This window comes from Prunus persica, chromosome G6 (assembly GCF_000346465.2).
Source record: "Prunus persica cultivar Lovell chromosome G6, Prunus_persica_NCBIv2, whole genome shotgun sequence".
Classification (NCBI taxonomy): Eukaryota; Viridiplantae; Streptophyta; class Magnoliopsida; order Rosales; family Rosaceae; genus Prunus; species Prunus persica.
In genome coordinates this window covers 17,456,407-17,482,855 of record NC_034014.1, presented here as the reverse complement: position 1 = coordinate 17,482,855, position 26,449 = coordinate 17,456,407, and the positions used below count along the sequence as shown (strand labels likewise).

At 36.9% G+C, this 26,449-nt stretch overlaps 2 protein-coding genes across 2 annotated transcripts; one reads left to right on the top strand and one right to left on the bottom strand.

The window, feature by feature from the left end:
- On the top strand, positions 5,589-10,904 carry LOC18773357 (probable ATP synthase 24 kDa subunit, mitochondrial). The gene is made up of 7 exons (XM_007205741.2): positions 5,589-5,790; positions 6,094-6,187; positions 6,553-6,697; positions 7,591-7,701; positions 9,463-9,609; positions 10,082-10,204; positions 10,529-10,904. Exons 1-7 carry the CDS (start codon positions 5,752-5,754, stop codon positions 10,590-10,592), a joined length of 723 nt encoding a protein of 240 aa, XP_007205803.1. The 5' UTR covers positions 5,589-5,751; the 3' UTR covers positions 10,593-10,904.
- LOC18773206 (RNA cytidine acetyltransferase 1) lies at positions 11,781-25,633 on the bottom strand. The gene is made up of 26 exons (XM_007206380.2): positions 24,976-25,633; positions 24,760-24,851; positions 24,504-24,675; positions 24,272-24,394; positions 23,526-23,699; positions 23,100-23,210; positions 22,867-23,000; positions 22,629-22,722; positions 21,694-21,792; positions 20,636-20,772; positions 20,346-20,434; positions 18,890-19,013; positions 18,700-18,787; positions 18,521-18,620; positions 18,390-18,442; positions 16,866-17,042; positions 16,735-16,772; positions 16,024-16,117; positions 14,917-15,096; positions 14,721-14,811; positions 14,551-14,620; positions 14,334-14,481; positions 13,358-13,486; positions 12,882-13,007; positions 12,282-12,347; positions 11,781-12,180 (listed from the first exon to the last, which is right to left on the bottom strand). Exons 1-26 carry the CDS (start codon positions 25,078-25,080, stop codon positions 11,914-11,916), a joined length of 3,081 nt encoding a protein of 1,026 aa, XP_007206442.1. The 5' UTR covers positions 25,081-25,633; the 3' UTR covers positions 11,781-11,913.

Genomic DNA, 26,449 nt, shown 5'->3' with positions numbered 1-26,449 from the left:
GGCAACCTTGGTTCTCTTCATCTTGCAAAGCCACTGCTATGACAACTTGTTCATCGACTTCTCTCTGCAACATATTGATTTCATCTGCTCTACGGTTTCTCTCATTTGTTTCTCGCTCTTGCCTCTCCAAGCATCTCCTAAAATCTTCCATTGAGAATGAATGAAGTATGAATTCTAAACTCTGAGAAATGAAAATATAGAAAGATGTGGTGTGAGAGGTATAAGCTGAGCCTTTGGTTTTATAGAAAATTTTGGCAAGATAGAGATGCCATGTGGCTTGATTTGATTGGATGAAAATCTTATCTGAAATTTGAAATTCATTCGAAATTTGAACCCAAATTTATCTGAAATTTGAATTTTGAAATTCATCCGAAATTTGAACCAAAAAATTTATCTGAAATTTGAATTCAAAATTAATCCGAAATTTGAACGCAAAAATTTTATTCGAAAAATTTATCCAATTATGAATTGTCTTGACACACAGGAACCTAGAAATCTTATCCGAAAATATTATCCAAATTAATTATTGAGGTAAAGAAATTTGTGAAAAAAACAAAAAAATGAATAGTAATTGTCCTTTGCCATGGCAACAGGTGGAAACACAAAATACTATTTGCAAGGGCAATTACTATTCACTTGAATAGTGCCTGCCCTAGCTTCCTCCTTGCCATGGCTAAGGGCAAGTCCAGCAGTTGGCTTGGACTCGGGCTGGGGGGGTTTGGGAAAAAAACGGAGGTCCAGCAGTTGGAAGCAGCCCGGGCGAGGTGTGGGGTCCACGAGACTGGGCAGGTCCGAAGGCGAATTCGGCCCGAGCTTGGGCCCGAGGGCGATGATGTCATGGCTGACGCTAGGCTGGCGTCAGCCCTTCCGCATTCAAATTTTTTTTACCGTTGGTGCGTGCATTGCACGCGCCAATGTTTAAAAAAAATTCAAACGGACCGCTACAATAGCCGCCAACGGCTACTTTACACGTGGCAGCCTCTGGTCTATCCGATTCGATTTTTTTCTTCAATCCAACGACAGCCAATTTTTCTGCAATAAAAAATTGAAAAAAATTAAAATTTTTTTTTAAAAAATACACAAAAATTACTGAATTTTTTGTGTATAAATACCAACCAATACTTTTCACTTTTAACACCAAATCCTCTTATATTTTCTTCTCCTTCTACTATTGTTCACTTTCTCCTCAAAATTTATTCACTTTGTGTTCAATATTTTTTCACTTTGAAGTTGTATTTTTGTCTATCATATTATGGGTTCTTCTAATGAAAATGGAGGGGCATGGAGCATGACGGAAGATGTTAGCTTGTGTGAGGCTTGGGTCCAAGTTAGTCATTGTCCCGTAACGGGCAATGAGATTAAATTTTCTCATATGTGAAAAAAAATTCATCAAACATTTTGTGAAAGGGCAATTGGTTCTGCACGTACAGAAATGGCATTATCCAGTAGGTGGAAAGTTCTTAATAAAGAGTTGGGGAAATGGAGAAATGCCTTAGTAAAAGCGATTGACAACCATCGAAGCGGAGAAAACCTTAGCAGTGAGGTAAATTATTTGTCATTTTCCTTCTATTAATTTCTATGTCATATTAATTTTATTTAAATGTTTCTTGCAATTTATATATTTTGTTAATATGTCTCTATTTTTTTTTATACACGTTGCATTTTTTTAAAATTTCTTTAATTTGCATTAGTTTTTTTTACATGTTGCATTGCCAATATTTTTTAAAGTTTCTTGCATTTTCATTTAATTTTTTTTTTTTTTTAGATTATGCAAGCACAAATGTGGTTTGGTGCTACTGGGCAAGGGAAAAAAAGTTTCAACCATACCCATTATTGGGAGGTGGTGAAGACTTGTAAGAGATTCCAAATTATTCCAACCGGTCTGACGGTAGTCTTGAACGAGACTCCACTTCATGAGACGCCGGCATCGAATTCACCTATGGATTCCCCGATGAGTCAAGACTCACCCATTGAAAATTAGCCAAGGCCTATTGGGAGGAAGGCGGCGAAGGCGAAGAGAGGGAGTAATTCTAGCAAGAATGCATCTAAATTTTTGGAGGAACTTTCAAAGGACCAAGCCATGAGAATTGAAATGGACTTGAAACAACAAGAGCACGATATGGCTATTCAAGTAGAATATGCAAAAGAAAAGGAGTATGTACGCAAAGAAAGGGAGTATGTACGCGAACAAAACATTGAAAAAAAAGATCGGGAAACCATGGCCATTGATACAAGCCATATGTCCCCTGAAACAAAACAATTTTGGAAGCTAGAACGAAGGGATGTTATGAGACGAAGACTTTTTCGTGACAATGGACCTAGCAACACGGATTGGTTAAATGATGGAAACCATTAAAATAGTTTGTTTGCCTTTCATGTCTTAGTTTACTCGCCTTTGATTTCATTGTATTTTTTGTTTTGTTTAATTCATGTATTTTATTTTATTAGTTGTATTGCTTTTCTTTTAGTCAATAAAGAAAATATTCAACAAAAATCCTTTTTATTCAAAACATTCCATACATAAAAAACAAACCACAACCAAAGCATAAAAAATAAACAACCCACAACCAAAGCATAAAGAATAAACAACCTACAACCAAAGCATAAAACATAAACAACCCACCCACAACAAAAAATAAACAACATACAACATAAACATAATAAATTAAAAACAACTTCTTCACTTCACTTCATTCACCTTCATTTCCTTCATTGCCTTTCATCGCCCATAAATGCTGCATCAAGTCAACTTGACGGTGTTCATGAATATACGACGATTGCATCTCCGTGTAGCGATCAATCATACGGGGCATGAAACTACCGTCTCTAACCAACGGTTCATGCTGCACTGGTTTTCCATTTGGCCCCACTGGTTTTTCATAAATTCGTTTAGGGCCTTGTCCATGGGATTTGGTTCATACACGTCATCAACATCGTAATCATATTCATCTTCCACAATCATGTTATGAAGGATGATACAAGTCATCATTATACTCCTAAGCACCTCCTCGTCAAATAGACGTGCCGCGCCCCTGATAATAGCCCACCGAACTTGAAGGATACCAAAGCACCTCGCAACATCTTTTCTGTACCCCTCTTGATAGCGAGCAAAAAATTTTTGCTTATGGGATCGGGGATGTGGAATTGTTTTCACAAATGTTGTCCACCTCGAGTAGATGTCATCAGCTAGATAATACCCGTTCTAGTAGATGGTATTGTTAATTTCATATGTGATATTTGGGGCTTCACCTCTCAAAACATCATTGAACACCGGGGATTGACCTAGGACATTCAAATCGTTTTGAGATCCAGCAACTCCGAAGAAGGTGTGCCAAACCCATGTATCAAAACCAGCAACTGCTTCCAGGATGATACTTTTCTGCCCTTTTCTATTTCCGTAGTCCCCTTGTCAAGCAGTTGGACAATTTTTCCACTGCCAGTGCATGCAGTCAATGCTACCAATCATGCCAGGAAATCCTCGAGACTCAGCTTTTTGGAGAAGCCTTTGCAGGTCCCTGGGCGTAGGTCTGCGGAGGTAGTCTCTGGTGTACAGAGTTTCCACTGCATCACAAGATCGCACCAAGCTCTCCAAAACAGTGGACTTCCCCATCCGAGCAATCTCATCCACCTGATCAGCAGATGACCCATACGCCAACATTCGTATCACAGCTGTGAACTTCTGCTTTGGAAGAAGTCCCAAATTTCCAGCACAATTTCTCTTTTGAACAAAATATTCATCATAATTGCAAATATCATGCATGATTTTATTGAACAAATGAGGTTGCATTCTATATCTCCCTCGAAAATGAACATCAGAGTACAGAGATTGTGGGATTAAATAATCTTCCATAAGATTCTTACCCCGGGAATGTCTATATCTGTCCACATTTGGGCGATGGCCTTTTCGTGAACCACGGCGACCCTGGTTTTCTTCCTCCAGCAAAGCAACTGCTATGCCAAGTTGATCATCTAGTTCTCTCTGCGCCTTTTTGCTTGCAGCTCGTCTACGCATTCTTTCTCTAGTTTCTCGCTCTTGCCTCTCCAAAACCTCTTCCATGTCTGCAATTGAGAATGGAGAATGAAATCTAAAATTTGAGAAATGGAAATGTAGAGAAGAACTGGTGTGGGAGGTATGAGCTGAACCTCTGGTTTTATAGAAAAATGTACACAGATAGATATGACACGCGGCGTAATCTTAGAGGGTGAAAATCTTATCTGAAATTTGAAATTCAAATGAAATTTCAAATTTCAAATTTATCTGAAATTTGAATTTCGAAATGTATCTGAAATTTGACATTTTGAATTTATCTGAAATTTGAATTTTGAAATGTATCTGAAATTTGAAATTTATCTGAAATTTGAAACCGAAAATCTTATCCGATATGAATAGTATTGACACGTAGGAACCCAAAAATCTTATCCGAAAATATTATCCAAATTAATTGTTTAAGTAAACAAAGTTGTGAAAAAAATAAAAAAATGAATAGTATTTGCCATGGCAAGCCTAAACTGCTGGAAACACATTTTGCTGGAAGGGGCTGGGGCAGCCACTATTCACGTGAATAGTAGCTGACCTAGGGCTCCCCTTGCCATGGCAAGGGGCAACTGGTGGAAATGCTCTAAGAGCAACTCCACCCATTTGCCCCTTGCCATGGCAAGGGGGGAGCTATGGCATCCACTATTCACATGAATAGTGGTTGACCTTGCAAATAGTATTGTGTGTTTCCACCCGTTGCAATGGCAAAGGGCAATTACTATTTATTTTTTTGTTTTTTTACAAATTTTTTTACCTAAACAATTAATTTGGATAATATTTTTGGATAAGATTTTTGGGTTCGTATGTGTTAATATTTATTATAAAATTCATATCTCAATCAGATAAAATTTTGGTATTTATAGAAAAAAAAAATCAGTAATTTTTTGGTATTTTTTTTTATAAAAAAATCAATTTTTAAATATTTTTTTATTGTACAAAAATTGGTTGCCGTTGGATTGGAGAAAAAAAATCTAATCGAAGAGCCCAGAGCGCGACACGTGAACTTTAACGGCACTGTAGCGCTGACGTCAACACCAAAACGAGGGCTGGAGCTCGGGCCAACCTTGCCCTCGGGCCAGCCCAAGTTGCTGGTTCCTACCTTGTGCCCGGGCTTGGGCTCCTCGCTGGAAACGGATTTTCTCATTTTTTTCCCCAGCCTGAGGCTTGGTCATACCACTGGAGTTGCTCTAAGGACAAATGGGTGGAGTTGCTCTAAAGGGATACAAATGAAGGGGGTGCTTGTATCAATTTTATACACACATAACATATGCGCAAGGTAGTTTTTCTCTCTTCAACTGTGATTTGTCCCACTAGTTTTTTTTTTTTTAATTTTTAATTTTTATTATTTTTAGCAATGGTTTAACAAAACAACATAAAAGAGCCCAACACCATTCTAAAAATTAAAAAATTAGAAACAAAGGAACTCAGTGGCATTTTGGTAAATATAAACAACTATGTCTTCAGGTATTTTTTGGTCGAAAACGTCTTCAGGTTAATTCACAGTGGCTGAGTCAAAAAAAAAAAAAAAAAAATTGGGCATGAGACAATAAAACGACATCGTAGAAGATCCAACGGTCCGCATATAAGGCAGACGAACTCATCGTCTCTCCCACTCTCCATAGTTTCTCAGAAGTCAGGTAGAGGCCTCAAAGCAATCAAATCCAAACCCTAAAACCGAAACTCGAAGAAGAAGAAGAGGAAGACTGAGCTCCGATATGGCCTTCTCTTCCCGCCTCTTATCCAAATCTAGACCGGTCAGTCAATCGATCCCATTTCTCATTCATCTTCTTTTGTTTTTAGTTTCTGAGAAAATGTTTGAGAAAAATTAGGCATTTCAGATTACGATTTGTTTTTTAATTTTCTGAACGTTCACGGCGGCTAAATTGCATAATTTGTGCTAGTTTAATCTGATTTGGGTGATTAGAAATTGTTTTTCACTTGGTTTTATTTATTTTTGATCCGAGTGATGATGGATATGTGAAAAGCTTTTGGGCTTTGGATAAATGAAGGCTTGGAATTGACGAACGTTTGTATTAATTTTGCTTGCAATGTTTCAGCTGTGTGGCAATGGAGTCATTCTTCAACAGGAGCGTGTTATTCCAGTCCGTTACTTTGCTAAGGAAGCAAATCGCCCTGTGCTGAAGGGTGATGGTGAGTAGTCGAAAATCTTGGCCCTATTTAAGTTTACGCTATTGATTGTGATTTGCGAGCTTGCCAAAAATTTCAACTTTGAGAAATATGGATTGCTTTGTGATTTTCACAGTTTAGAGTGATCTGAACCTGGGAATGTTATACAATGCTGGGTTCCAAAGTTGGTCTCTTGCATTTGTGTGTGTCTTTTAGATAGGATGTATTTATTGTGACTGCCTATCCATTGTTGACCTTATTTACATCTTTGCCTCCTTAATATTGAGTAAGAAATAAAATTCTAGTTGATTGTGTTTTTTTTTTGTCATTTATTAATACATATCTGTGATAAAACCGCACTGAATATTTCTTACGTTTGAGGGGTAAAGAGATGCTGAAGAACATCTTCTTGGATGTTAAAAAGAAGTTTGAGACAGCCCTTGGAATACTTCGCAAAGAGAAGATCACCATAGACCCAGAGGATCCAGCCGCCGTTTCTCAGTATGCCAAGGTCATGAAAACTATAAGAGAGAAGTCAGTTCCTTTAACCCTTTACCACAGTCTATTCCTTCTAATAATATGATTGCTTTGTTGTTTTGTGCATTTGTGCATTTGTGCAGATGTACCTATTTGTTTGCATATGTAGTAAACTTTTATATTATTTGTGACAAACACATAAACACAAGAGATGACATTGTTATGTTTCTAGGGTGTACATTATCTTGATTAATTATTATTATTATTATTTTTGTATAGTTTATACATGATATAATGCTTCAGTACAGAGGAAAGGAGTGGTAGGTAGTGCAATTTAGGAAATTGGTAGGGAGGGGATGAGAAGGGAGGGGATATTGACAACTAATATTCTCGATCAACAATCTGGGAAGGAACTTAAACTATAGTATATTGTTCTTCGAAAAGAACAGGGAGAAAACTTACCCTTTCAAACAAAAGAAAAAAGAGGGCTGTTTAGATTCTCGTGGTTTGCCACATGTTCAGCCTTGCAAAGAGAATTTATATATTGCACCTATTAAATTGAAGCTTTTTTTCCGAAGGTTAACTTGCATTAGTTTTTTTCTGTCGTGAAACTTGGTTATTGGAGGGAGCACTACTCATCACCCTATGTGAGATTGGCATTTGACTGTCTCCGGACTAGCTACAATCATTGAATAACATAGTTTTGCCATTTGTAAATTTAACTTCCAAAAAATGGTAATATTACTGTGGATCTCCTTTTATCTTGTTAGTCCTTTTACTACTTTTCTTAACTTCTACTGTTACAATGACTTAAGAAAAGTGGATAACATTACTATCACTGTAGAGTAGGGAGCTTACGCATTCTCCTGTTTTTGCTCCATTAGATGCCACCTGCATTTCAGTGTTTTAATTTTGTTGAAGTGGCCACTAATGCATGTTGTGTCCTGCAGGGCAGATCTGTTCTCAGAATCTCAACGCATCCAACACACGATCCAAAGCCGAACACAAGATATCCCAGATGCTAGAACATACCTGTTGACTTTGAAAGAAATTAGGATCAAGTATGTGCTATTCTGCTCTCAAATTGGTTGATGTCTTGTATAATGTGATTAATGTGGCTTTTAAAATTTCTGCCTGTACTCCATATTCTTTCTGCTATAACTCATGGGGTCCTTATTTTATTATGTAATTTCTACCAAGCTTACTGTGGTTATCATCTGTGATCTAAAAGCAGAAACAATTTCTTTGGTCCGTTGACCAATAATGTTTGCTGGGTTAAGTTTTCTAGTGTGATTATATTTAGAGGATGTGTGTTGCTCTGAATTTATATTTGGAAATTAATTTCTAGAAGGTAAAAGTGGAAAGGTTTCCTGGTTCTTTTGGGGCTGGAGGTTGGATTTTGGGCTCTAAAGTATTTGGGCTTACCGTTAGTGGGAATACAAGGTCTGCTAGCTTTATGAACAGGATGGTAGAGAAGGTTAAGAGGAGATTTTGGAGGGAGTTGTTGGCCAGGGGGGCGGGGGGCGGGGGGCGGGGGCCGGGGTTTCTATCTATAGGAGGCTGGTTAACAAGAATCCAAGCTCTTCTAAGCAGCTTCCTAGTTGGTTGATAGGAAGGTGGAGAATATGATGAAGGATGTTTTGTGGGCTGGACTTGGGGAAGTAAAGAGAGAGGACTTAATTAGATGGGAGGTAGTGTCCTCAACAAAGGAGAAGGTGGTTTGGGTAGCTTTTTTGTTGAAAAACAGGTCACGTTTGGTAATGGTAATGGTTCTGGCGTTTCTCCGTAGAAAAGGAAGCTTTATGATATAGGGTTATAGTAAGCATGCTTGGGATGCAAAACTATTGGCTAGGGGATCTAGTACCCTTTGAAGGATATTTGTTAAGGATGTGATGATCTCTTAAATCACTGCTTGCTTGTTGTAAGAAATGGCGAGAAGAGAAGGTGAGATTTTGGGTAGATGTTTGGGCAGGGGAACTACCTTTCAGCAGAGCTTCTCCTCTTTTATAATTTGTCAATATTTCATTTATGGTTATTGTAGGGAGGGCAGTTAGCTCTAATTTTCCTTTGAGCTGGGACTTTGGTTTTAGGAGGAACTTAAATGATTAGGAGGCATGGGAGATGGTTGAGTTGTCAGCAGCTTTGGAGAATTTCAAAAGAAATTATTTTATTTTTGTAACAGTAGAGAAGATTCTAGAAGGTTGTTGCTGGAATCTCGAAGCTTGTGTGGCAATGCAGGTGATAATGGCAAGGTGAATACATTTGATAGGATTCAAAGGTGAAGTCTACCACAATCTTGTCTGTCACCTCATTGGTGTGTTTTGTGCAGAGCTGAAAGTCTATTCCGTTATTTCTTCATCATTCTGCATACTTCAATTTGTGTTGAAGCTATGAAAACAAGGAAATATAGCTGGGTGATCCAAGCAGGATGTAAGGCATGGTTAAGGGAGAGTCGGAAGTCTTTCTGGTAGGGAAGAAAGTTAAAGTGTTGGAGGGATGTGGTATACTGGCAATTCTTTTGAGTTTGCTGGGGAAGAAGCAAAAGAGTTAAAATCTGGTTCCATATGCTGGTAGTGTTTTGGTAGAATTATATGTAAGATAGATTCTTGTTTGTATGTGTATACCTTGTCCACTTTGTACCTTGTTCGAGGAACTAATACATTTTGTTTCGTATAAAAGAACAAAATTTGTTTTGAAACTTATAATGTTAAATTTTCATTTAGGGTTTTTCTATCTACACGTCTGCCTTGCAGACATTCGTACTTTAACATTTTCGTATATACAACTACTTGGTCAATTAACTTATTTCTTACCCTTTACAGGAGAGGTATCACTGATGAACTTGGTGCAGAGGCTATGATGATGGATGCATTGGAGAAAGTTGAAAACGAACTGAAGAAACCTCTTTTGAGGAATGATAAGAAAGGGATGGCTCTTCTCCAGGCAGAATTTGAGAAAATAAACAAGAAGTAGGTGACAATTGTTTTGAACATTTTTTATTTTCTAAGGTTCTGAATGTAGAGAAGGTGTTGTTAATCCCGATTAACCTTCATTCCACTTGCATAGAAGTTCGGCTTTTTTATGTAGTTTATTCTAAACTCTCCTATGAAACAAATTGTATATGCTAGATGAAAATTCTTTTTTTTTTCTTTACATTCTATATCGAAATGCATTGCCCGGTCCTGAAGACTATGTGGATTTGGGGCTGTAAAATGCATTGCTAAATGATACCTTGTTGTGGCTGCGCCTAATCCCAGACCCCATAGTCTAATAACTTTGCTAGTACAAGTGTGTTATAATAGCTTAAAACACTTGCTATGGTTTTTCCTATTTGGCACTGATTGGTATGCAGTTGTTTTATTTTGAACACTTGTGTATGGTTTGCTTACATAGCTGATGTGAGATACAGGATTCCTACCAAGTCTAACCTCTTCTTTTCAGGCTTGGAATTCGGAAGGAGGATCTACCAAAGTATGAAGAACAGCTAGAACTCAAGAAAGCGAAAGCACAGCTGGAGGAACTTAAGAAGGATGCTCTTGAGGCAATGGAAACTCAGAAGAAACGGTAATTTATGTCTTTGCATAGTACCTCCTCTTTTATCAACATGTTTGTTTCTCTGTTTCACTAAATCATTGAGCATCATTTGGGATTCCAGTTGGTTCTTCTGTTGAGAACAGTTTACGACTGGTAAAATTTGCTTGCATGCTATCATTAGCATGGCTATATATTTGAGTCTTTATTACTATTCAGTTTAATTCAAGGTTGGTGATTTTGCTAAAAATGGAACATAGGTTAGATGGCACGGGGGAAGAGGAATTGCTTTGGCTTTTGATAAATTGGCATTGGTTTACGGGACTGACACGTACTTTCCATTTCAATGTTTCTCAGGGAGGAATTCAAAGATGAGGAAATGGTTGATGTGAAGTCTTTGGACATCCGAAACTTCATCTAATGATCTGGGATTTACCTTCACTGGCTTGTTTTGAAATCAACCAAATGTTGGTAGAATCTGGAAACTGATGACTTTCTAGGGTATGGGGAATAGCCCTCCTGTTTTAATAAGGCCCTATTGGTTTGGAGTGCAATTATGCCGATCGATCAAGATTCTGCGCTCTTTTATATTTTTCGGATTTACTTATACATTGCCAGGTGAGAACTGGGTGCCTGTTGTCACTGAGAGTTACTTTCACTACATAAAAAGTGATTGAATTTATAAACCTCCTCTTGTTATATTTTATGCAACTGTGCTGCCAGTGTACCTCAACTTGTAGTCCAAGTTATATCCAAGCTACAATATGAAACTGCATGAAATATTTTTTGGTAAATGAATTTAAACACTAATTCATAAAAGCAAATATGTAATCACTAAAACATGCGACATTTTTTCCTTTGGTTCCTTGATTGAATTTAATCCTATGGAGTTTGTCCCAAAAAACATAATAAAATAAAATTTAATCCTGGGTAAGGCAAATTTTTCTCCGAATGTCAAGTTCTACTGGTAATAGTCCAAGTCCACATAGCATTATGATTATAAAGGCTCTAGAGTTGCACCCAGATAAGAGGCCACATGATCCCCATACTCATGCCAACTTCCAAAGTCTCAAGTTATCCTACGAGATGCTTAAGGATGACAAGGCCAGGAAAATGTTTGATGATTTACTGAGAGATAAGAGAGCAGCAGCATCCCGGCAGCGGCGGCCATTTGGAACGTGATGCCAAGTGACAGGACATGGTCCCTGACAAGAGAACGAGCACCTGCCAAAGATAGAGATGAAGAGGAGAGAATTGCTAGGAAGCTTAAAGAAGAGATTGCGAGAATACGTGCCATGCACGCGAAGAGACGGTGGTCGGCTAGTATTGCTTCTGTTCGGAAAGAAAAAAGTGGCAGCGAAGTTTGGGAAGGAGAGTGGGTGGTGCTAAAATTGATCGACTTTATAATTTGGTTGGGGCTGGCTTTCAAAATTCTGAGGACGCTGTTTTGAATAAACTTCAAAATAAAATATTGTAATAATCTAAAGAAAAGTAGCCTTAATAAATTTTTAATTGTGTTGTTGCTCTTGTAATTTTGTAGTTAGATGATGTCTTGATTAAACAGTTTTAGACTTGTGTGAATTGCAGTGAGAATTATAAACAACTAGTCTGCAAAAACAAAATCCATGTCATTTACTGTCAAAATTTGTGATCTGCATATGCTGACTGGTAATTTATAACATCGTACTAAATGTAAAAAAAAAAGTTACAATGTTATGTAGAGTCTTGAAAAAGAGTAAAGACTATTGTGAATATTTCTTCTTTTTGTTGGACTTGGAGTTGGAGCCATGCTCATGTTTACGCCGCTTTTCCCCACTATTATGACTCGATTTCCGTTTTCCTTTCTCCTCCATTTTATTTCTACTTGATTTCACACTAACAACACCGCCAGCTGGTAACTTTACACCACCATTCTGTAATGCATTCTCAAGTTCTGCATCTCTGTCCCCAATCGCATACTGTTGAAGCAACTCAGGATTTAACCCATCTGTGTTGGATCTCATCCCATCCTGTATGTAAGTAGTCAAGTCAGCTCGACTCTTGGACATCAGCACAAGGAAGTGAGAAAGATAGTTTAGGTAACAGGGAAGGTAAAAGGAACGAAGCATACCTCAACTTTCCTTGCAGCCTCATTGAGATCATCGTCGACAGAGATTTTGTGAGGTTCCAAGACAGTCTGAACCCAAAATTTCCACATGACAGAATTTGATGTTAGAACATACGCAAAAGATTGAAAAAGGATAAGTGTATACTTGAGCTCAAGCCTGACTAAATCCTAGTTATGTGGTATATAAAATAACTTTTATTACCTTAAAATACTTTTATAGATAACTTCCCATGCAAACAGCTTTCTAGATTCAAATGCTATAGTGCAGAATCAATGTGATACATCTATAATTTTTTTTGTTTCAAGGGACAGCTTCAGATTTTGGAACTTTCAAACTCTGGACTATATGATTAAAAAAATGTCTGGAAGAGAAGATAGTAGGCAAATAAATCCAATAATGTAAACTTAATGATTGCATATCGAACAAAATAGCTAAGGTGCAAACAGTGCAGATGGCATGATGGTTGTATGTGCCTGCGTGAATATCAGAGTTAAGCCTACTAGAACCATAACGTATAATACGCCATGAAATAGGAGATAGAAACTATCAACATAACACGTATTTTCCATACATAAAAAAGTAAACTGCTTTGCTCAACTTACTTCTTTTGGTCTAGGCAAGGTTGACTCAATCTCCTCAGATGCAATAGCGTATAGATATTTGTAAAACTTCTTCATAACTTTTATAAACAGAGACAATATTTGCTGCCGATCCAATTTCATCAGCCCCTGTAAAACGTGAATGTAAGTAAAAATGAGACCTGATAGTCTTTTACATACTAAAACTAGGAACATTTGAGCATCAAACTTGGAAACACAAGAAACAAGCTGTGAAACAGCATAGTAAATGCACATACAAAAGACAACTGATTAAAATACATGTTGGAAGCCAATGTGAAGAAGAAAGAAGATTCATGGAATATATATTTTGATTACTACAGCAGTAAACCCTTCACCATCAGCCACCTCTTTTGTTGTTCTTTAGGGGGTGGTGGGTACAAATCATCATATTTAAATGGCACATATTTGAGTTTGCATGCATGGTCACAACCACAAGATGAAAAAGTAAAGAAACAAACCTCAATATAGGAGATATCTTGATTTTGTAAGCCAATGCAGAGCAATATGGAAGCCTGGGCATATGACAATGTTACTGGAAGTTTCTCTTGGAAATACAGATGTGAAAGGGTTGAAACAAGATCCAAAATCTGTAAAACAAAAAGTATGTTAGACATCTGTATAAACAAACAATTAATTACAGTACAAGAGGTTTCAGTGTCCCAGTTAAATGTGAGTCCCAATGGTGAAATATACTGCATTGGAATATTATTATAATTTCCAAATGGACCACAGGGATTATATTCTAACTTTAGAAAGCAATCCTCGGGTGATTTGAAGAAAGTAGGGCCTATTTGTCAAGGATGAAAATACAATAAATCCTCAGATCCCTCCCTCCCTACTATCTATGTCTCTGCTTCCTAGATGGAGGAGGACCATCTTGACACATTCAAAGGAGACTGCTTTTTCCCAAAAATTAAAAAAAAAACAAGAAAGAAGCAAAAACTGGGACTTTTCATTGCTTCAGGTGGAAGAAATCTTAAATTCCCATTTTCAGTTGGGTGTTCTATTTTATGGCGTCCCTCTATTTGTTCAGTTGCCCCAAAAAAGGTTTGTTGATGAAACTGAAATTTTGTCCTTCATAACTATTTTATTTCCAAAAACTATTTTTACAATTTTTTATAATTTTAAAACTAAAGAAGAGGGCAGCCATCGCAGCGCCTCCCTAAGAGTTGCAAAAGAGAGAGGTCCACCTCCCTCAGAGGAGCACCGCACACCCACAAGAAGGTTCACCATTGGTAGGATGGGTTGAGTTTGGGAGGGGGAGTTTGGTTGGGGCAGAAGGGAAAATAAGGTGTCTAAATAGTCTCACCCTTATTGATTTTGTCGTTTAAACAATTATTTTATCATCTTATATAGCACACAAGAATTAAAGATCCTCATAAACAGTACATAGCACCACGACAGTGGCCATCAACCATTGTTTAGAGAGCTTACCATATGAAAGTCAGCAAGATTGCTGGTGTAAGCTCCAAGTCGCTTCATATCATAAGGTGACAATATATCTGTGATTGACCTTAAGAACCCATCTACGGTAGGCAACTTGGGTTCTTGCTCTGTGAAATTGATCTTAGGATCTATGATGCTGAAAGATTATGAGTAGTATGAGCATTTGAACAAAAAACATTTATCAGAAGGAAACATGTGATATTACCTCATAGCGAGCCTATAATCCATTGAATGAAAACTATAACCCAGTAGTCTCAAAAACCTTCGCCTGAAATCTAGGGTAGCCAACAAATTATCAAGCTGTGAGGTGAAGGGATACAAAACCTGCATAAAGGTCCAAGTAGAGAAATAGGTTCTGAGAAAAAATGGGCCCACCTTGGTAGAACTGACGAAAATTGTTAACTTCAAGTTCATCATTCTTCAAAGATTTCAGGACCATACATGTATGCTCACCAGTTACAGCACTCTAATCCATAGAAAAGAAAAATATCAAATTACTGTTTAATCAATCATTCATCAACAAAGTACAATATTCAAAACATTCAATCTGGGAGGAAAAATCCATCTTAACTGGAATATGTCCAATATAGAATGGAACAAATTTATGTTTCCACCAAAAGCGGAAAAGGTCTAAGGTAAGCCCAAAGGAGACACCAATATAATGGAGCTTCTCTGGTCGCCTTTCACGAAGATGAACAAGCAAATGAGGAAGATCTGTTCTAGGTTTTATACTTTCTTCCAGCAATGAAACCTACAAGTAAAATATGACAGATGTATGATTCCACTAAAAAATATCAAAGGTAAGTACAGGTGACAGGTTATTGAACCAAATAAACAAACCATTACGTAATAAACTCTCACAGCCATGGAGTGATTAATGTCATTTTGCTCAAATTTTACATGAGAAGCAATGATTCACAAAAGTTTGTTCAGAATTTTATATTCGAACAACAAAATTTTCATACCACACAAAACCAAGTTTGACCAAATCAAATATTTTGACAGAACAAGAATTGCATTCAGCACCAAACAGTGACTCAAAAAACTGTCTCCAATATTAGTTTTCTGTAATTCAATAAAAGAGTGTTTGTGTGTTGGAGGGTGTGTGGAGGTTGAAAGTTCAAACTTAAAAGGGGAAGAAGATAAATTGATGATGAATGAAAGGAACCAAACCCAATAATGAGCACAGCAACTTCAGAGAGTTCTGATTTGTTTGCAAAAATGACAGATTCATATATTTATAAAGGGCTAAAAAAAAAGTCAAATTTAAATTAATAAAATATGGCATGTTTATAAATATATTATTAATTATTACGGTGTAAAAACTTAGCTGTATGAATAACTTCTGAATGGCACACCCTAGCCCACCCACATTGATTATCAGTTAGCAAATTATTGGAGTTCATTTTTGTTTACACAATTATAGGACATTATTGTTATATTATTATGGCACACATAGCACACAGCACAAGAGTGCAATGAACATATGACATAGCAATGAGGTACAACCAAGGTGGGAAGTCTGTCTTCTACTCTCCTTAAAAGGAGGTCATCTTCCCAATGGCACTTCAACATTCCAATTTTTAATTATAGAAGAGTCTCCACATAACATTTTCCAGCCCGTTGATTAAAAAGAAAAAATAACAAAAGAAAACTAAGCTTAGTGATTATAATAAACCTTCTCGGCAGCTTCTGTGACTCTGACAGGCACCGTCTCAACAACATCTTCAACATCCACTTCAGAAATAGGAGCAAACTGTCCTTCGTAGTACCTGAGGCGAAATAACCTTAGTAGTTTCACTCAAATTATCTCAAAAGACTTTTATCTCAATAATAAGTACTTATGAGTTCCACTGCTACAACGGCAGTAGAATATCTCCCGCATATCACACCAGAAGTTCTGTGTATCTGTGTCCCCAACAAGAGCAGCAGAATGTCTCCCACATATCACATGAGACATACCAGAGGTATCACTAGAATATGTCCCACATTTCTAGTTTCTTGTACTATTCATAGATGCACATATGGAAACACTAGAAGGACTTGTGTTCCAAATTCAACTAAAAGCATGAAATTCACATCCCCCATTGCAACTTGCATGTGCATAAGTATTATCAAACTATAGGGTTTTGTAATTGAACTACTTCCCTCTAAATATTCTATCAATTAAAAGTATATTTGATTAAGAGAAGGCAGCATGCAATACATTTGTTCGAAAGTATTTGAAGCCTGACCGAGGCCTATAAGCTTCAATCTTTTCTGTCAACATGTGTGGAATAAGGGGCTAAATAAATAAATCAAATTTTCTAAACATCTTAGGCATCCAAATACGCATCCAGATCCAGCATGTGATCTACAACAATGTTACAGTGGGTGAACACGAGCATACCTTGTCAATAGTTCCACTGCTTGTGAACCATATCCAATCTGCGATAAACAATAAACAAAGAAGAATAAATTATCATTTCAACAAAACCCTGGATAGCATAATCAATTTGGAAACCACAAAAACGAGACTACCTTCATGGCACTTGGATGTGTGGCGATTCGTACAATCCGAGCACCTGACAGACTGGGAAACACAGTGTCCTGAAATTGCTCACAGAATTTCCATGGTATCTGATCACCAAAGGGTTGACGACCATCGCTTAAACTTTTCTTTGCAGAATTACGAGAAATCTGTCCCTCAAGGCAGACCTAAGAACAAAAGGATGGCACATAAATTTAGAGCATCAAAGAATTGAGTTCTCTTACTATAGGGACAGCTAAAAACCCTTTCAGTGGGAGTCTACACCTTGATATAAGGGAAAACAGCTAAATATTGACACACTAATTGAAACAGTGCAATAGAAAGAAAAGAGAGAGAGAGAGAGATGAGTAGGGAGAAGTAGGAGAATAGGATTTCATTATTTTCTAATTCAGGTTTGTCAAAGGAGTTGCACCATGTCTAGCTTATAGAGTTCCTTGACTCACAAGTCAAATCAAATTCCTAAGAAAATCCCTAATCAACTCAATTCCCATCATTACCATTAATCACATCAAATACCTCAAGAAAATCCCTAGAATTATGATTTCCATCAGTCTCCATCACTAATATCAACAAAACTTAACACATTACCTACGACTGAATCTGCATCATTATATACAAAAAGAATTTGAAAATCATAATCGTTGTCTATGATATTAAAAGATAATCAGACTTTTAAAGTTCAGATGTACGATATGACAATAAAAACAGGCATCTTGGACAGAGTTTCAACTACCCAGCTTTCAGAAAGAGCCATCCTCAACTGAGAGATGGATCTCAGTCTCATGGTAATAAGAAAACGATTAAGCTATGTTGGCAAATTTGGAATACTAGGAATTCCGTTAGCTTTGGCATGATAGGCCTCATCCTAGTAATATTTGGTAACTCGCCCATGGCTGAAGTTTGGGGACTAGGTGGATAGGTTGCAATTCACAATCCATGAAATATTTATGGGCAAAAAGGTTTCCAAACCTAACAGAACCACGGAAATTTTTTGATTTCTTCTTTCCTTTTTTTTCTTTTCCTGGAAACGAGACAAATTTATTGCTAAAGAACAATAAAACTACAGAGAACAGAAGTGGTCAAGAAGATAAATCCAAAAAAGTTAAAAAGAAAAAGAAAACAGGGCTTCAGCAGAACCAAAACGACTCCCCAAAGCAGAATTAACAAATAGCAGCTTGCCAATCTAGCCGGATATTTCAGAAAGACGAACTGCTAACTTTGGATACAGAAGCTTATAGTGCAGACCAAAACCGTACTCTGTAAATATGGAAAAAATTCCCATTTTGAACACAAGGTTGAGGCACCAATGGGACACAATACCAAAAAGCATTCATTTCGGACGAACCCCAGAAGAAAACACTTGTATAGAAGGTACGAGTTTAAAGTATCGTGTCCTTTATTCTCATTTCATAATAGGGTAAACTTGAAGGAAAAAAAAACCGTTGAAATGTTCAGCACATAATAAAAGCACCAACAAAATATTAGTTCACCACTAAAGGAAAACAGATGCAAACCTGAATGACGCACAAAATATCAGGAAGCTGATTTTTTGACTCATCAACAGGACCTGCACACATGAAGTAAAATCAAGTCCGGCCAATAATAGCAAAGGAAGGAAAACCAGTTCAAAAGGAAGCAAACATACCAAGTAGCACGAACAAGTGGTGAGCTGGAGCATCAGCCATTAGTTGCAAATCATTTGGAGAATTTTTGTAATGAGAGGCAACATACAGTGCCATCATTCGCTGGAAGTGTTGGGTATGTAAGAATCATTCATATCAAAACTGAAAATTAATGGTCAACAGAATTTGAATATGTAGTTACCTGTAAGAACAACTCGCTATCTTTATGATATGAAAAAAGTGTATCACGGTTCACATAGTACAGATCACACTCATTGGGTGCAGGTAACCTGGTCATCAAGAGAGAGAGAGGTCAATAATGAAGATAATACATATAATGTAGATGGTTTCATCTTCCTCAGTTCTAAAGTTCTAAGCATAGTTGTTTTTACCCGTTAAGTTTAGGGATGTAATTCGTAATATCCAAGCAAAGTAAACCATGAAGCCAGGATTCAATTGGATCACTGGAAGCATATCTGATAGATTCTTTCAATTCAATCTTTTTGAAAAGTCGACCTACAATCAAGCACATTTATCAGTTCAGAATGTTATGTCCAAATATTACAACAGATAAAATATTAGATTACATTACTTGCTTGCAAGAGTCAACAATTCCATTATTTCAGAAACAAGAATGTTACCAATTGTGTAGACTTAAAAAATTGAGTGAGTTGAGTATGTCAGTCTAATGTTACATAGGAGGCAGCTGATGACCACACGATGTCCAGACATACATGCTTATTCGGATGCCAACGTTTCAAAGAATATAGAAAAACAGGCCTCCGCCAATCTAAAGAACTTTAGCAAATTTAACACAAAAAGAAATAAGCAAGCAGGAGTTTATAGAAAGTATATTAGAGTGCCACAAAAAGGCTCCTAAAGCTTAGAACGTACAAAAAAAGTGAAGAATGTAAAGGAAATCATCCAAGGAAGACAAATTTTGTTTGTACGTAGTCAGTTTTATTTAGAAAAAGAAAAAAAAAACCCTGACAAAAAGAACAAAACCAGATGTTATGTCCAAAGGAGACCAGACAGCATCACACCCCATATAATTGAAGCAGAGGGTTGTCTTGAAACTCCATAAAAGAACTTAAAAAACAAAATCAAATTAATAAAGGAAAAGTTAAATTCATAACGTTAACATAAAAGGTATAAAAGAAGCTCACAACCTTTAAGCTTCGTTATATAAAAATTCTGACTACAAATTGTAGACAAATCCAGCACTCTATTATTACGTCTTGAGAAATGGTAACAAATTTTTATTACCATAAATAACATGAAAGTTATCTAGTTTCTCATAATCTACACTCAACAAGTGTAACCAACTTGGGGTGTTGTACATACCCTTGATTTGACTGAATCAGGTTTGTTGTATGTTATTCCTAACTAAATTTTACTTTTGCCCGTCACCTAAAGTAGAACTCTGACAATTAAGTGCTAAGGAAAAGCAATCAATGTAGACGAGCAGATGAATATGGTCATTTTACTTACGAGTTGAATTAACCACAAAAAGATGTCAATGATTTTAAAACACTTTGTGCTTCACCAAGCAATACTTGTGATGCTTATATTTTCCCTTGCTTTGATTGCATACAACCAAATTGTGCTTCAACAAGAAATGCAAGAGTGAGGGGAAAACAGTAACCTTAGTTTATTGCCCCACAAATTCTAATTTGTTAACCCGTCATAGTTGAAGAGGTAATATTGTGCAAGTTATAAACTGAGGGATGACATTGGAAGTTTAAGATAAGGTCAAAATATGATGGGGGAAGGGGGATTTTGATCCAACCCATTTTAGATATAAGCCAAAAGGAGGAAAAAAAACCGGTTAGTGAAGGATAAGCATACCAGATATAGGGCCTTTAGCAGACATCTGGCTTTGCTCTTCCAATTGCTGTAGAAGTTTTAGGGACAAAGACCGACCAGTACCTTCATAGCTTTCAGAATCAAAGAAATGTGCTTCAGTATTTAAATTGCAGTCAGATATTTTTGGCAAAAAATTTTCGTAAATTGGAAGACAACATCAAGAATGAGTAAAGGAAAAGTGGAAACAATATGCGGAAATTGAAAGTCTTTCATGAAATCATTGAAACATAAACTACATGATATGATGGAAGAAGACCATGGACAAATCTTACCCATTAACAGTAGATGAAAGGAAGACCAGATAAGGACCAAGCAAAGACTTCACCACTGGTAGTGGAATAGCTGCTGCTTCATCAACAACCAACAGTTCAACTTGGGAAAGCTTTTCATGCTCTTGTGGTCGTATATACTGCAACGAGAAGTAACAAAAAACATCTAGCCCATAAGCAAACAGTAGATAGAATCTTTTCTTCGAGCCACAAGAGGTATAATGGTTGACTAATCCATCAAGAACATGCTTTTGAAAGCAAGCTTTAGATATTATAAACCATTTAAATTTGTTCGATATACTCACAACAATAACCAAAATGAAGCACACATAAATGAAACACATTTGATGGGCAAAAGGTGTACACATTTATGCCTATTAGTGATGAGGCCTATCCTATGAAGGAATGTTCCCTACTACTACCTCAGCAATCATGTTTTCAAGGCACATGACCAATTCAGCCAAAGCAACTTCCTTTCCTTTTTCCTCACCTTGCCACACCCGCCTTACAAAGTATAATGAATAATTCCTTACTCTTTCCATCAAGTTCAACTGCCTGAGCAAACTCCTTGCTATGCAGTACTGGAATTATCTAAGCCGGGTTGCATGAAAACCCTAGGATTGCTGGAAGAAAAGAGAACTAATAATAGAAGGTGACTGGCTTCAGGATGAACTAGGATAATACCGTGAAAATATATAGAATAGATAGACAAACTAGAATCTTTGACAGTATGGAATTATCCAAAAAGAAATGGAAGACAGTAGCATTTTCTCAGTAATCTTCATTCACATTGGTACTAATTATAAGTTAAATATACACTTCCAACTAGACCATCTATAACTTATGCATAGGAAACAGATTATATCCTGATATTTTATTATTCATTCATTTTAAGCAAATACTTTTATTACAATGGTGGGCACAGATAAAAAGTTAACCCCTATCGTGTATCCACTGAATACAATCTTCTGCATGTGCCAATAGTTATACGAATTATTCTCACCCACACAATATGCACACACAGATATTACAATAAAACCGAACTTTCCATATCATTCTACCTGAATTGTTTGTCTGTGCTGCTTGAATATATTGATCTGTACAGTTGCTTTTTTCAACAAAGGGTCACTGCTTTTCTGTACATCATAATCTATATGTTCCTGCAAACATAGGTTACAGTAGTAAGCTCAAATAACTAGTGTACAGTTCAAAATACACGATTGAGAAATGAAGAATAAGAATAGGAATGATCTTATAAGAAATGGATGAAAGCTAAAATGTAGTTCACAAAAAAAATAAAATAAAACTTTCAAACACCATCATGCTTGGTAACTAGACATTTTCCAGTGTAGAACCTATTAAGTTTAGCATTGAAAGACTAAACTTTATGCAACGTTTAAATCTTAACTACACTAATGGAGGTGAAGAATCAACAAATTATTATCAATCTACTCTTTAGAAAATTCATTCTTTGTTAGAGCATTGGACTGATCACATGTTTGAGCTAGTGTACCTATAAAAGTGTAGATTTCTAGGTAATGATTGATAGGAAAACTAATACTTGTCATATAATCCAAAAAAGGAAGACTATCCTTGTTTATCTGCACATTGGTGTATTCTATGCAAAGGTAAATCAGAGAGTATTGACCATATGTTTTTGTATCGGCCTCTCTAACTGAGGGGCCGGGTATGGCAATACCATCCCCATTCCTGCTCCCCATCCCTGCCCCCATCCCACCCCCATCCCGGGTAAGAATTTTCGGGGAATCCCGTCCCCATCGGGAGGCTATTTGCCAAATCCACCCCGTCGAGGGGCTATCTGCCAAAAAGGGGCTTACTCTTTGGCAATGTATGGCATATCGTTGGATTGCATGGAAAGAAATAACAGAATCGTCAAGGATGCGGTCAAGGAATTGCTTTATTTATTTATTTATTTCCGGCAGACTACAATAGAATAAATCACAACCAGTCACACGGGAATACCTCACATACATACCTTATATTCCAGTGCATCAAAACCCTTGCAAACAAATTCGAACAGAGTTTTTAAGTTCTCGGGGCTGGGTGCAGTTACAAATATATTTGAATACCTGTGAAGATATATTTGTCTCGTCAAAATCTAACAACAATCAGCCACATTTACATAAAATAAATTAAAATAGTACGTGCATGTAAGTGTACACCTACACATACACACAAACAAACAATTCAAATAAATTGTGAAGGCATACTACCCTGCAGCAATAGCTCCAGCAATAGCCAAACCAAGTGCAGCTGATTTCCCACGGCCACGAGCAGCTAGCAAGGCAACAGTACTTCGAAGTGTCTTGTCCAAGATTGTATCCAGAAATGTAGCAACAGCATTTCCCTGCTCAAACATTTACCAACTTAACCTATGAGTCATATTAGTAGTAAACCATGTGATACAGAACTTAGAACTAATACAAATCAGAAAAAAAATGTCTACCTGGTCCAACGTACAACATTTCTTTATTAAAGGGCCAACAGGAAATGCATCACTCAGTTGTTCTTTTAGATCCTTCAATTCCCTTTGTGACTCTGATATCCCTTCAGAGTCCTTCAATCATGATCAGGAGACAAAACAGAACAGTTCAACAAAGCTTCATTGACCATACACATATACGGAAACTATCCTAATAAAATGTATCACTAAATTCTAGTATTTGTTTAATAGGACACTGATAAATAGTATCACTAAATTCTACAAACTATCCGAATAAAATGATGAATAACACCGTTCAGCATACACATATATACGGAAAGACCTAGCCTTTTATTCTTTTCCAGTTTTGCATAAGATATCACAAAAATAAATATGCTGAGATTTAGCAGTAATCCTTCCTACCTAAAAGTTTAGAGGCCAAAAGGTTACCTCTTTAACTGGAACCGGAGCAATTGACCTCATATGAGATGAAATGGGTAAAATATTCAGCTCATCATCCATGACTACACACGCTTTGCATGATGCAATTGATAATAAGAAACGTTCGTTAAAACGTCCAGTGGCCTTAGAATGGGATTCAGTTCGAAACCTGTCGTGAACATCCTGAAATCAAAAAGCCTTGATAAGACTTCATAAAGGTACTTTTTGCAAATGAGAGAACTGGGAAGAACAATTGTAACATAGTGTTGTAAGTAAATTATGACACTATTGCAAGCAAAAATTTATGTTGAAGTTTTTATCAAAATGCATGATAAACCTAGAAATCAGACCTGTATGTCAACCAAGCTATAAAGGTTAAATAGAACATGTGGTTTGACTATATTCATTTTTAAGTATAATGTAGTTAAATTTGAAACTAACTCAACAAGTAAAATACAATTTCAGGTAAAGTAAAATCGTGAGAAAACCCTAGAATATGAAAAAGTGAGAACTAATCAACTTCGGCCCACATTGAAACTGATCTGCCCAGATGAATTGCTTAAAGACGGTCACGCATTTCAATTTACCAATTGTCTTCTCGTAGCCACATTATTGCAGAAAACAAATAAATAAACGAAAACTTCGAAGTGTGTAGTTTTCAAGATTAAACTGTATGTTTATTAGCATAACCATTCTGGCCAAAAAACTAAGCATAACCATGGTGTGTGTAAGAGAAAGAGAGATTAAATTCATACCATGACCATGGTGTATAGGTTGGTGAGTGAGGATAGAGAACGAAGCAACAATATGATTAGTCCACCACCCTCCACGGTCTCTATTGTTCTTGCTAGTAGATTTGGAGTCAAGGCCTCAAAATCCTTGATGCAGAGTAAGAGCAAACTTAGTCTTGAAAAAGCAGGGGACAATTTTTTTATACGAGTGGTCAGCTAGACTAGAATATTTGGTAAGAGATAATTTGCAAGTTACCTGAAGTATACACATTCCAAAGGTATTACCAAGAACTCTTTCTGAATCCTTGTATAAGCAATAAGTTAATCCCCCACTTTCAACAAAAAGTGAGAAAGGATCAACCTTCTCAGGATCAAGCAGCCCTCTCTGCATCAGCTTTTTGACCTGCTTAGCACGTTTTTTCTTGTGACTGCATTAAATAGTTTAACGAATTAAAGTGCAGGCACTTTTTAAACGAAATTCCTTTCAACGAAAATGAAAAATGAAACAGAACCTGCTGAGCTCAAGCTTGTCCTTGTAGCACCACAACACAGTAGGCCTTGATTTCTTTACTTCATTGCTAAGCATATAATGAAGATTCACAATCTAAAACCAATATAAAACTACATCAGAGCCATAGCTTTATTCTCTTCGAAACCATTCTCAGCACCCAAACAAATTATAACGAAAGCACAGAGAGTAATCGAGTCGAAAAAGGAGAAGGGTGTACCTGGTCGCGGGACTTGTCGCCCACGATGACGAACATGGAGCGGTGCCTGTTTTTGACGCCATTGCTTATTAGGGTTCTGATGCGTTCGTCAACCTTCTTCCTCATCCTCTATCTTCTCTGCAATTCGTTTTCTCTGTGTGTATTTGGCTGGGCAGCTCTACAGTTGTTGTAGGGTATGAACGAGGGGAGAAAGACAAACCTACAGCAAGAAGAATGGCCGTCAATGACCGGAGCTCGAAGAACGACGACGGTGAAGTTGCTGTTCACGGTGGCTGCAACTCCTGTGGTTTCAGATCGAGTTTCCGGCGGCTGGAGAGGCTAACGGCGTCGGGTCTAAGGTGGGTCAGGTAGAGGAGAGTGTGGGGAACAATTTCCCTGAAGGATGTGTGGCCAAAATATGAACGGACGGCGAAGGAACGTCACCGGAAAAACAAGGGGCTGTGCTGCCCTGTTTTTCGCGAGAGGGAATGAGAGCGAGATAGACGCGCGGCTTAGGGTTTTGGGGTTTTATTGATATGTATATCTTATACGTAAGGGGATGTATTTTAAAACATTTTGTTTAAGTGGCACATTTCATGGAACTTTATAAGTACTATAGAGTTCACCTGGACTTCATGAACCTTTTTTTTTTTTTTTTTTTTTTTTGAGAACCTCGACAGATCTAGGGAGGATTTCATGAAACTTTTACAAGCTTGGACATTCATACTTTTATATAGACTTTTGTTATAGATTTTGGTGAATTTGCATAAACTTTACTCACAATATCTAGCAGGCCTTACACTCGATGGAAACTAGGAGAACTAAACTAGAGGTTAATATATTTTTATCATCTAAAACCCAATTTTTCCTTTGTTCTGGAGAGATGGCGAAATAAAAAATTTCAACAATGGGTTTTTTTTACTTCAATGTATGGGAATTGGCAACTAATCCTCTGTTTTACTTCTATGCTGAGTTAATCATTTCAAATTCCATATATATTGCTGCAAGCAGCTTTGTTTTCGACAATTACATATCCAGCCATAGATTTTTAATGATCACTCTACAAAGTATTTCTATCTTTAGAGCAACTCCACCCCTTAGGACAAAGTCTAAGGCAAGGGCAAGCTAGGGCAAGCAAGGGCTGACACTATTCACGTGAATAGTGTCAGCCTTGCCATTTGTGGTTCCACCCACAAGGGCAAAGTCTAGGGCAATTACTATTCATTGTACTTTATTTCCTATTTTTTTATACTTTAAATCATTAATTTTGATAATCTTTTTAATTAAATTTTCGGATAAGATTTTCGGATGTGAATCTCGGTTGCCACGTGTCTTATTCCAGATAAAAAGATTTGGTGTGGAAAATGAATTATGTGAGTGGAGAGTAGAAAATATTGTATGGAGAAGAAATTGTATGAAGATTTGGTGTTGAAAGTAGATAAAATGGTTAGGTATTTATAGGGAAAAAATACATACATTTTTGGTATTTTTTTAA